Source organism: Lepidochelys kempii, chromosome 10 (assembly GCF_965140265.1).
Source record: "Lepidochelys kempii isolate rLepKem1 chromosome 10, rLepKem1.hap2, whole genome shotgun sequence".
NCBI classification, from domain to species: domain Eukaryota; kingdom Metazoa; phylum Chordata; order Testudines; family Cheloniidae; genus Lepidochelys; species Lepidochelys kempii.
In genome coordinates, this window is record NC_133265.1 from 77799947 (window position 1) to 77815056 (window position 15110).

The window sequence follows — 15110 nt, forward strand, 5'->3', positions numbered from 1 at the left end:
GCCTGATGCTGGTTGTGTTGTACAAGTCTGAGAGCAATGTGTGGCCTCTGTGTTTAGACGAAAATGGAGTGGAATTTGTCAAGGCCGGTCCTGTTTAACTGGAAGGGAGATAGCTTTTAAGATGCTCGGAGTTCTGGGGATGGTGGGCTACCCTAAAGCGTGCTGCTCCTCTTAAAATAGACATCCTAAGTTATGTCAAGGACACCTGGAACATAGGGATAAGCCATGAAGGGATGCAGGGGTAGATCACTGCAGCTGCCCTGTTCTGTACATTCTCACTGAAGCGCTGGTGCTGGCCTATGCCAGAGAGGATACCGGGCTAGATGGACCATCAGTCTGACCCAGTATGGCTGCTCTTATGTTCTCAAGCATCTTTTTAGCATTTTGATACATCTAAATTAATAAACAAGCAATGTTATGATTGGAGCTAACAGAAGCCAGAGAATTTAAAATTAAAGCTGATACTTTACCCTTCAGTCACGTGACATCTCTTCCCATTGTCTATTGTGTGACACAACAATAAGATTTTGTAATGCAGAAGCCATACTCATTTCATGTGGCCGCTATTGGTCAAAACAAGTATACTATACAGCAAAAGGAACTAGAAGTAGACAGTGAATTATTCAGTAAATGTGAATACATTTATACACAAAGTGGAATCTTTTTGAGGGGGTATCTTCCTATTTGTGAGAGCAAATTTAATTTGTGTCTTCAGTTTATAAAGCACAGCTCTAAGCACCCAACCATCCGTTGCCCCAGACTCCTGGCCACTAATTAAAAATGACAAAACAAACATAATAAACAAAGGACTGTCCATAAATTTAGCCCCCCAGACAACCCCCTCCTCAGCCGTAGAGAAGAGTAGAAAAAGACGGGCCTTGCAGTAGGCCCAAAAGGTTAACAGATCTGGATGGCCCACAGTGGGGTGGATTCCAAAGCCCAGGTCCCCTCACAGAGAACACTCCACTCAGCTTCATCATGTTTATAGATTCATAGGGTGAAATCCTTGCTTCATTGAAGTCAATGGGAAAACTCCATTGATTTTTAAGGCCAGAAGGGCCCCTTGTGATCGTCTTGTCTGACCTTCTGAATAAACACAGGCCATTGAATTTCACCAAGGGAAAATAAACTGAGGGAGATCCAGTTTGAACACCTCTGCTAATCTCACCTGCGGCAGTAAGTCCTGGGGAGAGAAGTAATCGCACAAGTAATTGACCTTTTTAGGCCCTGCTAGGTTAAAACCATCTCCTTGAATTCCACCTGGAAGCACCGACACAATTTTCACGCACAGTTGAACTGCAGGCCCAACCCTGAGTACTTGTACCCTTTCTTACCTGACAAAGGTGCAAATACTCAAGCTTTGCACCTGCAAACAAAGAAGCCGGGCCTTCGCCAGGTCAAAAACTGGATTTACACCACCATAGTAAAGCCGTACTGAGCCCGGGAGTCCATTTGAACTGTCCTACCAACACAACGATATACATCCCAGCCTCTGGAGTTAGATTGTTACAACAGGGCATGCTGGTTTAGTACTCTGGCTGCAGTGAGAGGATAATGCCTTTACTTTCATTTACTTCAAAGCCTGCAGCCACATCGCCTTGTGCTGCAATCCCAACAGAGCTCACCAAGTAAGCAGGGCTGTCTGGGTTAGTGCCTGGCTGGGGAACTAAAGAACAGCCCGGTGCTGCAGGAAGTAGTGGTGGGCATTTGTTTCTCTCGAAATCAGTATTTAAACAATGCCCCAGCCTAGTTTTAGAGGGCACCACACTGCTGGAGAATACATCTTTCAGCATAAAAGCAAGGTCCTGAGCACCTGTGCTCATTAAAAATTTCCTAGAACTTGGGTAACTTTGTTCTGCCTACTTAAATTCTCCCGATGTGATAAGATGTTCTTCAGTTTCTGCCCTGACAGTCCTGTCCTTTTGCTATGTGTTGCTAGCTGCCATGCTATGTGTGGTTTGTATGCAGGTTTGCAAAGCAGTTTGGGAGCCTTCAGGATGAAAGGTGCTATGCGCAAATCATCTTTAGTAAGTACCTTGGATTTTTGCGTGATCTGAGCTTCCTCTGAAGGTACAAGCCATTGGTACTAGTTAATGAGAATGGGTGTGCCCCCTCTGCAGAAGAAATGCATCTCCAGCAGTAAGTACAGAATTCCTCCCCAGCAAAAAATCTCGACAACTGACTTTTGACCCTGATCCGTCCAGCTTCTATGTCCAACAAAAGACTTCACAGAATCGTACTACACTTGATCTAACTCTGGCCTCAATGACCAAATAAATCTATTGACTTTGGCATCTTGGAAAGAGTACAGACTCACTCATCAGTGGATGTAAACAATTTATTAATTTAATGGTCAGTTCACAGAAGTTTCGCCTTTACGTGGTTGTTGATCCATTCAGTTTTATGAACAATGACATTTGGCCATCCCCTGTTCACCTGGCTGAGGTTTTATTGGACAGGCCCAGACAGGGTGAAAATAATTTGAATTAAAAAAAATTGATTCTTCCTGCTTCATAAAGAACTGATAAAATTTTTACTGTGAATTTCACTGGCAGAAGTTTTAACCTGTTAAAACTATTAACAATGAAAATCAGACCATGCAACATAAGAAACATCATCTACATATGTCTTATGAAAAGAACATCTTTGTAAGAAGTCTGGCAACAGAGGTCCCAGAGAAGAGGAAACACATGAATAAGACACAAAGGATCCCCCACTTCCCATAAAAATAACAATAATTAATAATCTATGGAGAAAGACAGTATAAGTTATGACAAAAAAATCTCAGGACAACATAGCCAAATAAACTTTAAAACAATTATACAAACAACCACATGACATTCTGTTTGGAGACAGAGTGAAGAGATTCTGATTTGTTTTAGAGAACTGAGCTGTATAGGGAAGGTGTTTGCTGACCCGATCATCGGCACAGGCCTGGGAAAAATGAGTGGGTGCTCTGCACCCATTGGCAGCCAAGCTCCCCGCCCCCGTCCCACTCCACCCCATCCCACCTCCTCTGCCTCTGAGTGCTCCGTGTCTCCACTTATCTCCCAGTGCTTCCCATCCAGCCTCCGCCAAAAGGCCTTTTGGCCACTCTGAGAGGGGGAGGGAAGGAGGCGGAGAAGATGCGGGGCCAGGATGGGGATTTGGGGAAGGAGTTGGAATAGGGTCAGGGAGGGGGTGGAGTTGGGGCAGGGATTGGAATGGGGGCGGGGCGGGGCAGAGCCTCCTGGAAGGGGTGGGGTCGGGGCAGGACCGGGGGCAGAGGGGGGTCGAGCACCCACCGACGGGAGCAGAAGTCAGCATCTATGGGCATCGGGATTTCTTAGAGAGAGGTGTTAAGCCCATTGCATTGTTGTCATAGAGAAGAGGCTTTGATGCAAAGTGCTGGAGGGTGAAAATATAGGAAAACCATCTCATTTAGTTAGGAGAGGAAGAACCTAACCTGTTTCAATGATCAGAATGGAGTTCATCAACAATTTAATCACTATTTCAGAAGAGAAATGGATTGAGTAAATAAGACTCCTGAGCCATGGGGATGGACCCTTATGTCTGGCTAGCCTCCCACTGAATCAATGGGGTTCTGTGTGGGGACATGAGTCTGCTTGCATGCAACAGCCGGCAGGTTGAGGGCCCCAATGGGCTAAATTCAGACATGGCATTAGCCGGTGCACTAGATTGTCCCTCTTACACCACCAACTCTGAATATGGTCCTCACGTCTCCAGTTATTGTCAAATTTATGGCCAGACAGAAACAGTTAACAACAGAAACCAACGAGTAACCTGAATACTTTCCTTTAGAACTTTTATCCAGCAGATTATTCCACTCAGATTACACCATTCATCATTTTACATATGTAAAGAACAGGGAAACACTGCACTACTTTTATTTTTGTAACATGGATTTTTATCAGCCATGAGCTAGCATAAAAGAACAGGAAAAGTGTTTCACCATTTAAAGTAGCTGCTTCTTCTCAGAGACACAGAAATCCTGGGTGCTTCCGAGTCCCGATCTCCTGCCATGCCCTTGGAATGGTTGAATCGGAAGGATTTTGACTAAGAAACAAGGTGAGGTGTCTTGATCACACATCAGTCCCCATTCATGAGAAGCATTTGAGAGTACTAATATTGCCATTTGTTTTGTATCTTTGGGGCCTTAATTACCGAGAATAAGAATCCTACCTAGATTTAATGCTATTCATTATGTTGCTATAGAAACAAATTGACAGAGATAGTAAAGCTATCAAACTGATGTTAGGCAGCACCATGTAAACTCTCCCAAAGTTGAAAATAAACTTTTGTCCTAAAGGTTCGGCAAATTGGACTTGCAGGGTGGTGGAATTCCTGGATGCAGATCCTGAACTTTATCCAGCCATGAGACATGTCTGACAGCATAACTGTACAAATAGCTTCATTTCACAGAGCTTCTTTGATTTCACAATCTCACAGAGACTCTTGAAAGCTGAGGGGCCACGTTCAGGACTAGGAGAATCTGAGAAAACAAATTAACATTTTAAATAAACAACCTCTCACAGGTAACAGGCAATGCAATTTGTTCCAGTGTTTGAGGAGAGAGCACTTTTGGGGGAGGTATCACCACCTGTTTGTAATAGAGAATGGAGACACTTTGTGATGAGTGGGCGATTTAGTTCAAGGATAAAATATAATGAAATGCAAACACGTGTGTCTATTTGAGCAATAAGCAAACATTTATCAGCCTTGCTGGGTAACCTGTGTTTCTATTGCAATCATTGTGGAGATACCACGATGGGAGAAATCATAGTGCTGTTTCAGGTCTGGAATTCTGTAACTTGATTTAATTTGAGTAGGTCAATTGTACGTTCCATAAATATGAAATCCCAGCATCCAACATTCTCCCTGTTTCTGTTGTGAAGAGAGAATGAAGAATCAGGATCATTTTGTTGACTACAGCTAGGGGATTCTTGGGAATGTAGATAATTGGGAACGGTGCAGCTGAAGGATTTTTCCTTATGTCCCTATACATTTCTCTCATCTATTCTCTGGTTTGATTCCAAGACCAGTTCCACTTGAATTCTAGGAAGCTTTTTATTATTATTATCTGACAGCATTCTAGGCACCTTGCAGACCTATAGAAAGAGGAGGGTCCAGATCCTCTAAGATATTGAGATGCCTAACTTCCAGTGAAATCAATTGAGTCTAAGGATTTGGGCCCAGGTCCCTGTACAAAGAGTACTCAATCTATAGGCTCAATCGTCAGCTGCACCAGGGTGCATGGAGACCCGGGGGAGGGAAATGTATCTCTAAGCTGCCTTTCAGCCTTCCTGCATCCTGGGGCCAGCGTAAGTTAGAGCATCCCTGTGGTTGCACTAACTAATGCTAGCTGGAATAGTCCCCATGGGCTGTTCAACGGTTCTGAATAACCAGAGTACAGCATGCACTGGCCATGCCCTGACAGGACACATTTACAGAGATGGGGGAGGAGGTAGGTGATGGAGAGCGGATTCTAATAACTTTATACCATTAGGGGAACCCCCAATGATAGGGGAATCCCCAGCTGCCCCTTTCGGGCAGCTTTAAGACACATCTGTGCAACTGGGGTATCAGCCTGGGGTCTATATTACATGTTTACACTCTCGTTACGTACCATCCATGCAGGTTACATTTGTGATGCAGGAGCTGATGCGCAGATTGAAACCTTCCTTACACTTAACGCAGTTATCCCTGGAGCCTTCACAGGCTGAGCAGTTATCATCACACCTGACAAACAGACAAGTGCACAAATAATGTCTCTTGGCACCACAACCATTTGTGTAGAGACCCGACAGACCATAGGGCAAATTCAGCCTCAGGGCACTGAAGAGATTGGATTTGAACCCACTTACATCTAGACTGAACCAGCCCCTTTCTCTCTGGAAAACTTGAGCCACGAGGGGCGGAACTTCTTACTGGACTGGAGATAGGACACAGGAGTCCAAATTTCACATTTGTTTCTGGTCCCGAGTGATTAATAAGTTGCCATACTCTGATGGCCTAGGGGAACTGGGGTTGTGGGGTCCCAGCTATTTCCCTCCTCCTCCACCTTCTTAACAAAAAGATTAAAACAAAGCTAATTTTAATATTCACAGACAAAAAACATTATGCTGGAGAACACACATCAGGAATTTAAGGGTTAAAAACCTCACAGGAATGTTGTAATTACCCCAAGCCCAGGACATTCAGATGTAAAACTTAAAAGAAACCCAGCCATGTTAAAGTACAGAAATGCAGTTAAGGGTTGTAACCAAGCTTAACTCTGCCCTGTAGAGATGCCATGATCAGTAACGCTTGTTTCGGGGACACTAGTCACATCCCCAGGGTTTCTAAATTAACGAGATGTACTCTCCAGTTTCACATCGTTTTTTGTCTGGGAATAGATAAGTGCAACATCTCTTCACTGAATCACTCTTTTACTCTGTTTTTTGAGGAAGAAAGGCAGCGTGGATCAACTACAGAGATTCAAGTGCTAAAGTGGAAGGTGATGATACAGAAAAAAAAAGAAGCAAGGTCAGACATTTCTCCTGTCTAAAGGAGACACGATTTACATGTGCCCATGAAACCTCCCAAAAGGATGAAACCTGCCGACTGGGTTTGATACTACCTGGAGAAATTAGAACATTTGGTTCTACTATTAAATAGTAACATTTATTCCTTACATATAATTAGGTGAAAATCAATGAGAGTTTCCACTTAAGTCAAGAAACTACTGTTTGAGAATGGACTAGAATCTGGTTTCTTACAGCACCTCTCCTGCACGAGCCATCTCAGGGCTTTGCAAAGGAATGTGTTAAACACTGCTAGAGAACGGACTGTGAAGGCAAATGGAGCAGTTAGTTTATGCTCACTATACCTTCCAGCGCCAGCCCTTTTTTTCTGAATACCAGGGTTACCCTTTTCAAAGGGCACTGGAGAAGTACTAATTTTCACCCCAGCCCTAAGGGTTTAACATCTGCCTTGAAGGAGAGCGCAGCAACCTATGGCAGGGTCAGTGGTGCCTATGAGCCCCAGACTTGGTGTGGGTTTAGAACCCAGGGCCTCCTGGTCCTGAGGCAAGACCTACTATGATCATTTGTCATGTGTATTAGTGTAGCCCCTGGGAGCCCTAGTCATTGGCCAGGACCCCATTGGTGCCAGGCTCTGAACAAATGGAACAGACAGTCCCCAAGGAGTTTACTATCTAAGAATGCTCCACGCTGACACTTTTCACTAATCACCCATGTGAAAAATCAGCTCCAGTGAAGAATTTCCAAAAGCTCTGGGCTTCTTTGAACATTTTAGTCGGTCTAGTGAACAGCATCAAGTAGCCAGTTGTTTTCAGGGTTTTTATCTTCGTTCCCTGTGACACACGCTATCAGCAGCCCCACTCTGATTACCGATGTATCCAATCAGCTATTAAGAATGGCTCCCTGTGCATTTCATGACGCTAACTTCAAAGGGAAAGGGCTCAAGAGGACACTGTACCTTGTGCAGACTTTATAAGGTAGACCTGGCACCGCCTCAGGGTAAAACCCCTGGCTGCAAGCAGGGACACATCGCCACTCGTGCAGGTGGAAATCTTTGGCACATTGTATGCATGCCTCTTTGCCTGGCCCTAGGGAGAACAAGGGAGACGTGAAATATTATCGTCTGCTACGAAGACAATTACCGCATTGTGTTACGATGACTGTCGGACGGGAGCCAGGGACACTCAGGACTAGGATACATACTGCAGTCTGTTCTCTTCCAGAAGGCTGTGGCAGAATAAACAAGCTGCCTGAGACTATTGCTCCAGCTGGGCTCTGAATGGTTCCTCAGCTCATGCCCACATCCCAGGCCCAGCTAATCCAACAGCCTGGTGAGAAAGGACCTTCAAGAGATGCCGACAGGCATGGGTGTGCAGCAAAGTGTCACCGGACATTTTTAGGAGCGCACACACACTGGCCAAGCCCTCAAGCGCCCACAACCTCCGATCCGTACCGACTTTCTGACAGAGTTTTTGATCCTGCTGTTAGATACCCCAGGCAGAGAGACTGAGACAAAGTACCAGCCCGGCATTGGCCCCTACACAGCCAGCCCTTCATACACATGGTTAACTTTCAGTTGGGAAGGCTTGAAGCCAGGAGAAGATGGCAGGAAAGGCAAGCAGGAAAATCTGTACTTAGGGAAGATCGCAGGGTTTGCAGTAACACCAGTAATACCAGTCTCTCCCTCTCTTCCTGCACCAGCATCCTCCTCTGGCTGCAGCCAGTTCCTGATGCTTTGAGGAAGGGAAAATCAATGTTCCACAACACACCTAAGCAAATGCTGTGTCCAGGAGGCAGCAAGGGGCGTCACCTCACCCTACTCCTCACAACCTCTTTGGGTTATGTCTATGCTGTATTGTAAATTCAGGTCTATGGGTGTTTATGGAATGGGTGTTTCCAAGCCCGCACTTGAGCGTCCACACTGCATCATAAACCTGGGTTTATGACTGCTGGGCCCAGGTCTCAGAGTTGTGGTGACATGTCCTACTGCACCATGCAGACCTTCTGACTGGGGTCTGCAGCTTGACCTGCGTCCACACTGCAGAAGGACAGGGCCTGGATTCAGGTTCTGACCCACCCCTCTAGCAGGGCCCAGGATCTGGATCCTGAGCGTCTGGTGACCCGAGTCAGACTGATCGGTGTGCGGACGGAAGCGGAGCTTGGGCTCAAACCTGACACAGAGCCTGGGCTTAGTGTGCAGTGTAGACATAGATGGCTGGGCCAGGCTCCCAGGAAAGTCCTGCTCTTTTTTGTTGTGACCTCCCGGTGGTGCCATATTGTAGTGCAGTCTCTATGCAGCCTCCTCCTCAGCGTTGCCAGCCTCTGCGGTTCTTTCCCAGTTTGGGCTACTTTTGAGTGGCCTCAGCAACCAAAAATCTTGAATCAGCAACAACGGGTGACTTTTTGGGGCAACAAATTATCTTCTTGGGTAACTAGATACCCCAGACAGAGACAAAGTACCAGTCTGGTGTTGTTCCCTACACACCAGCCCTTCGTGCACATGGAAAGGTTCAGAGCTATGAGAGGTTGACAGGAAAATCAAGCCGGAAAATCTGCACTTTGGGAGATTTTACATAGAGCCCAGCTGCTCCCCCGTCCCTGTCTCTTTGCTGCCACCTGGTGGCCTTTCGAACAAGCAGCCTACAGACTGTAGGATGTACCCAATGGGGCAGGGAGCAGCCAACTGGGACAGGCTCGAAACCCAGAAGTGGCCCACGAGCGTGACTGGTGTCTGGTGCTACAGTGTTGCCGACCTCGGCCATTTCTTTTGACATGGCAAAAAAATGTGGGCTGTTTGAAGCCAATGGACATTCGGCGATGTTAGGGCTACTTTGCACATGCGCTCGCTCGGCAAACACTCGAGTTTTGAGGTTGCAGCGTTGCTCGGCTGACTCCCCTTCCGAGCTCCAGCCCTGCATCTCACTGCTACTTGCAGTGCTGGGGGTGGGGGAGGCATCTTCCACGCAACGCCGCTTCCTTCATATCTCTGCTCCATCCTTCCCCCTGCTGAGAGCCTCTGTCTCTCGCTACCTTCCCCTCCCATGTAGGCACTCCACCCTCTCCCTTTTCCAGCGACAGCCCCGTGTCCAGCATTGGTCCTCCCTGCAGCAGCCTCACTCTGCTAGGCTGGGTGCAGACCTGGCTTATAGAAAGGTGGCAATAAATTCCTTCCAGATCCCTGCAGGTCAGCCAGTGCCCTGAAACCTGACTGTTGATTACCATTACTTTGGCCTTACCTCCTGCAAAACCACCAGCATTCTGAGTGTCTCTCTTTGAAGGCAAAGCTGCTTCAAAGCACCTCTTATGCTTTAAAGGGGCAAGGAGGACTGGAGTCCAGGAAACACAGATGCCATTGCACCACAGAGCGGAGGGCTCACGGCTTAGGCACGGAGGGCTGGGTTTAAGGCCGTTTGGAGGAACGGCTTGGGACCCCGTGCAGATGAAGAACGTACCAACACAGGTCTGGCAGCTCGTGTGGCACCTCTCACATTTCCGGGTCTCTTTGCTGAAATACATGCCCGGTTGACATTCCGGGAGACAGCCTGCTCCTAACGAGCTGTTGGAAAAGCAGGGGAGAAAGTTTTACCGAAACATACAAATACTCCCCCAAGCCCTAGTGATTTCGCCATCGAGAGGTTTAATACAAGCCTCCATGTAAGGACTGGGCAGCCTGGGACCCAACCCCCTCCTGCATTGAGGCAGCTTTGTACCCCCTTCCCCAAAGCGAAGTGAACCCAGCAGATCCAGTCTCCCTAGGAATCCTTATGTGGCACAGAGCCATTGTAGTTGCCCCCACACCAGCCCCCCACTGCTCTGAAGCAGGGAACATGACCAGGGTTTTCCTGCACTCCTCTGTAATAGGCCCTCCTAGGGTAGCCTTCAGCCTACTTATGCCGAAAGATTGTCTTGCTGTAGAGTGGCCAGGATCAGAGGAGCGCAACTGTGGCCTATAGCTTAAAGCCCCCCCTTGTACACTCCAACTTGCAGTCCATGACTGCAGCCAAGGACTAGGCCCAGGAAGCCAGATTTTCTGTGCTGGCCAAGGTCTGCTCAGCACAGCAGAGAAGAGGGGTTGGTTTTCTGGTTCTATGACTGGCCACAGAGGCTGCTCTAAGCTACACCAGCTGGCCTAAGAGACTGTCAGCTGGCCAGTCAAGTCTGGTTCACGGATACCAAGCTCAGGCCCCAATCACATCTTAGTGGGGGATGCCACAGGGATCCAATTGCTGGATTGGAATGTTAATAATTGATTTACAGCCCTTTTCAGGACATCACCCTAAACACACAATGTGAAGATTATTTTAATCTGTACTTCCCTGGCCCCTTCTTTCCCCCACCAAATATTGTGTTATTAGGATCAGCGTGATTTAGTGGATAGCACAATAGAGTAAGGATTGGAAAGGGTTTCTAGCCCAGCTTGGCCACTGACCTGTCGCATGACCCTGGGGCAGCCTTCAGGCTACTTATGCTTCACTTCAGCCCACCGGGCCTCTGCTTCCCTACCCTTTGTTTGTCTTCTTGTCTATTTAGATTGTATGCTGTTCAGAGCAGAGCCTGCCTCTTGCTATGTGTTTGTGTACAGGGCCTAGCACAATGGGGCGCTGATCTCGGTGTGCTGCTGTAATACATGAATGCGCAAAACAATGATGAAGTTTAAAAACATGGGCAATACAATTGCTGGGCAGAAGGCATCTGGAACTGAGCCAGCACTTGAAAAGACATTCAAGTCCTTCTAGGGACACTCCTTCCCCCCTCAAAAAAACCTCCTGCAGGATCTTTAATTAAATGTTCAAGAGGAAAGGGAGGGTTAAAAAAAAAAAAGAAGAAGAAAGAAAAAATGACATGGGCAGCTGGCCCAACTCTTCCAAAGGCCTGTAACACAGAACATGGTTAGATATTTGTAAGACAGAGAGATCATATCAAGGATTCTCTCTTTTAGAGGGTGTTTCTTCTTTACTACCAGGATGCCTGGCTTTTGAGGAATTAAGCTGTTTGTTTTTTATTCACTTAGTGAGCCACCGATTAGTGACTCATGCCAAAACTGCCAGCTCTTTGGGGCAGGGACTGTTTTTTTGTTCTGTGTCTGGACAGGCCTAGTGCAATGGGGTCCAGGTCCATGACTGAGGGTCCTGGCTGCTACAGTAATACAAATAAATCATGATTTTCTCAACATTGCTTGATTCTGAAGACTAGCAGGAATTCCTTTGCATTCGTGCAGCCTACATCCCAAGGGCCACATCGGGACTCCCGGCTCCTCACTGTGCTGAGCAGTTACAGGGCACTGGCTGCTCGCTCATGTGAGTAGGAGGATCACAATCGGGCCTCGAACTTTGGAATGTATCTTCCAAGGATAAGGTGCCACAAGCCTTGTAGCTGCTCTCAGCTGAGCAGAACAGGGTCTTACCTACAAGGATGGATTGGATGGTGTTCTAGCATCCACAGTTACTACAGCTAGAACAGATTAAATCTCAGCTTTATTACACTAGTATCTGGTGGCCATTATATGGACCCCAAAGCTACTGTGTTTTGAAACAGCACATGTGCACAGGATCTGGGTTCAGATCCTGCCAGCCACGTTCACAATATGTAGAAGACCAGCCCTTACTCTGCGATTACTCCTATTGGAATCAACAGGGCTGTGTGTGCAGTAGTCCATGGGAATAAGGGTGGTAGAATCTGGGATGTAGCTTTTTGTGTGTCCAGTGTATAAAGTGTGTTTTTAATCAGAGATGGGCCCAAGCCCAGAAATTCAGGCCCAGACCCCAAATCCAAGGAGTGCTGATCCAGACTGGGCCCATCTGTAGTTTAACACAAACCCCTTTGAACAAACGGCTTTGCTGCACTTACAAACCAGATGTGATTGACAGCTCAGCCGTGCTCTGAAAAACCATAAGCCCCCCATGGACCCTTCTCTAGGTTTCAGAAATAAGCAGAAACAGAAAGTTCTTATTGGAGATGTTCTGTTGGGCCCTTAGTGCTTTAATGTGACAGAGGAGATTTGGATTCCCAGCTTAAAAGGGTACTGGACAATAAAAGGTAGCTTTGTATGGCTTATACCTGGCAACCACTTCCACTTTCTCTTTTCTGAGGGAATGCAGAATCTTTTGGCACTAGCGATTTTTACTTCTGGGAAGCAGTGCTGTTAAAAAAGTCACTCCAGTCCAAGTACAGCCTGTTGACTATCAGACAGTTACGCATGCTCCAGCAGAGGAGAACCAAATTCATGACAGTGGCCACATGGGCTCAGCACTTCCAGTTTCAAACACTGTGACAAAACATCCCACTTTCACACTTTTACTTTTAAGGGGGAGAAGTTTTAACCAGGGGACTTGGGCTTCCCAAGGCTCTTCTGAAAATGAGCCCTCACCCTCAATCCCCAGTAGCACTGAACTCCCACCCAGCACTGCTGGGGTAAGAAGAGACAAAGGTGGCTCTAAGCTGCCTTTCTACCTCCCTTCATTGTAGGGCTGAGCTCAGTGCAAGTTAGCACCGAAGGAGCCATCTTGATTTAACACCTGAGTGGTGGGGTGGAGTATGTGTTTTTCCAGGAGCTGAGACTCCAGCTTGCCATGCATAAGGAGCGAGAGTTATGCCGGTACAACACCCCTTCACCTCCCTGGGGAGGCTGACTCTGGTGTAAGCGTGACTTTTTGCAGGTTAGCTTATGTCACTTGGGAAGGATTTAAGCTACCAAAATTAAACAAAACAAACAAACAAACAAGTAAAGTCACTCATATTGGAATAAGAGTGCCCACATGAGTTTTTGGTGCCGGTGTAACTATATCTGTACAACTAGACTGCTATAGCTATATTGGTATAACCGGTAAAACTTTCCTGTTTAAATAAGGCCTAAATAAGGGACCTCTGTGTTTGCAGTATGCATTTTAAATGCACCCAAAATAGATATTTATAGGATCAACCCAATAACTCCTGTCACTAGGTAAACATCCCTTGTTTTGAAAAATCGACTGCACGGGACGTGCTGAACGGGGAAGGTTCTGAAGGAGCTCCCTGAGGCTCTTGTGGAAACCGTACGTTGTATAATATTCAATGTAAACATTTGCTCTTTTTTCCCCTTTTAGATGTCCTCCCCACTGCATCCCCACCCCCATCCCAGCTTATAAACACTACCCAGCAAAGGGGATTTAAATCAGACAGCATTAAGGGGATGAGAAAGAGCCAGAAGTGAGATGGCAGACACAGGAGCCCCATGCTGCAAGAAGCTGAGCATCCTCAGCTCCCAGTGATGTCCATGCTGGGACAGAGTGCTCGGCAGCTGGCAGGGGTAGGTCCATCTATAGACTACAGGCCTGGTTCTGACTCCCATGGACCTTAACAGGGGCTGGACTAGGTGTAACGTGAGCATGATAGATAACATCCTGGCCGTTAGCACACTGAGGCCAGGTCTACACGATAAAGTTTTCACAGCACAGCTATGTTGGTTAGGGGCGTGGAAGCACCACCCCACTAGCCAACAAAAAGCCCAGTGCAGACGCAGCTATGCTGACAGCAGAATGCTTCTGTCTACATAGCTGATGTCATCTGGGATGGCGGTGTTACTATGCTGACAGAAACACTCCTTCTGTTGGCATAAGCCGCGTCTAACACTAGGGGTCTTCACCAGCATAGCTATATTGCGAAGCATCTTCAGAGTGTAGACACCGTCAAAGACGCAACTCAAAATGGTGGTCAGTGGTCAGCTAACAATCTGGGACTGATTCTCCTCTCACTTAGACTGACTCCACTGACTGGTCTAAATCTGGGAATAAATACATGGCAGTCTAAAGACCATTGATCAAAAGCCCATTTAATTAATGGGAGGGTTTGTATGGACTTCTGTGGGCTTTGGATCAACCCTAAATGAGGGGGAAATGAGACTTTTCTTTACCAGTGACAATAACAATAATAATAAAAATAATAATAATACTTAGCAGTGCCATTTGAGGCCCACTCAGTGCTATCGATACGTGCAATATGGCACTTCTATACCACAGTGATGAATGCTATAGATAAATGGATGGAGTACATAGTGCTTTTCAGCTATGGGATGAGTTATGTTATATAATGACTGCTCCCTCCTTTGAATTTCCTGGCTTCTGGCAATTTGGATCAGTCGTAGTGTTACTGAAACATAGATATCTATTTTTTAAATTCCGCTTTTTGATTTTTCATAGTGTGCAGATTTCACATCAGTTTCTGGAGTTTAATATTGAGAGAAACATTTTGAAAGTATTTTACCTGAATCCATCCTTGCATAGAATACGTTTCTCTGGATCACTAGCACATTTTTTACAGGTTTGATGACATTCGAGACAGAGCTTTTGACCTTTAAAAAAAAAAAAAGAAAGTCAGTGTAAATAAAATCTGCCCAGAGAGATGCAAGCAGCAGTCTAGCCACAATGCACAAGAAAGATCTTACGAGTTGAAAAGTCCTACAGTTCAGCAGCTATTTGCAGGCAACAACTTACAGAGGTAGAACAGGTTTCAGAGTAACAGCCGTGTTAGTCTGTATTCGCAAAAAGAAAAGGAGTACTTGTGGCACCTTAGAGACTAACCAATTTATTTGGGCATGAGCTTTCGTGAGCTACG

At 46.4% G+C, this 15110-nt stretch overlaps 1 protein-coding gene across 3 annotated transcripts in view; it reads right to left on the reverse strand.

The window, feature by feature from the left end:
- Positions 1-2320: 2320 nt before the first annotated feature.
- Positions 2321-15110, reverse strand: part of PCSK6 (proprotein convertase subtilisin/kexin type 6) — a 119053-nt gene continuing 106263 nt past the window's right edge. For 2 of the 3 annotated variants that reach the window (XM_073304308.1, XM_073304307.1), the window contains 5 exons: positions 14760-14847; positions 9974-10077; positions 7480-7609; positions 5627-5739; positions 2321-4492 (listed from right to left, as the gene is read on the reverse strand). In XM_073304308.1, the coding sequence (XP_073160409.1) occupies positions 4365-4492; positions 5627-5739; positions 7480-7609; positions 9974-10077; positions 14760-14847 (563 nt within the window). In that variant the 3' untranslated portion in view covers positions 2321-4364. Of the gene's footprint in view, positions 4493-5626; positions 5740-7479; positions 7610-9973; positions 10078-14759; positions 14848-15110 lie in introns of those variants that run through there. The other variant, XM_073304309.1, reaches the window with a different exon arrangement.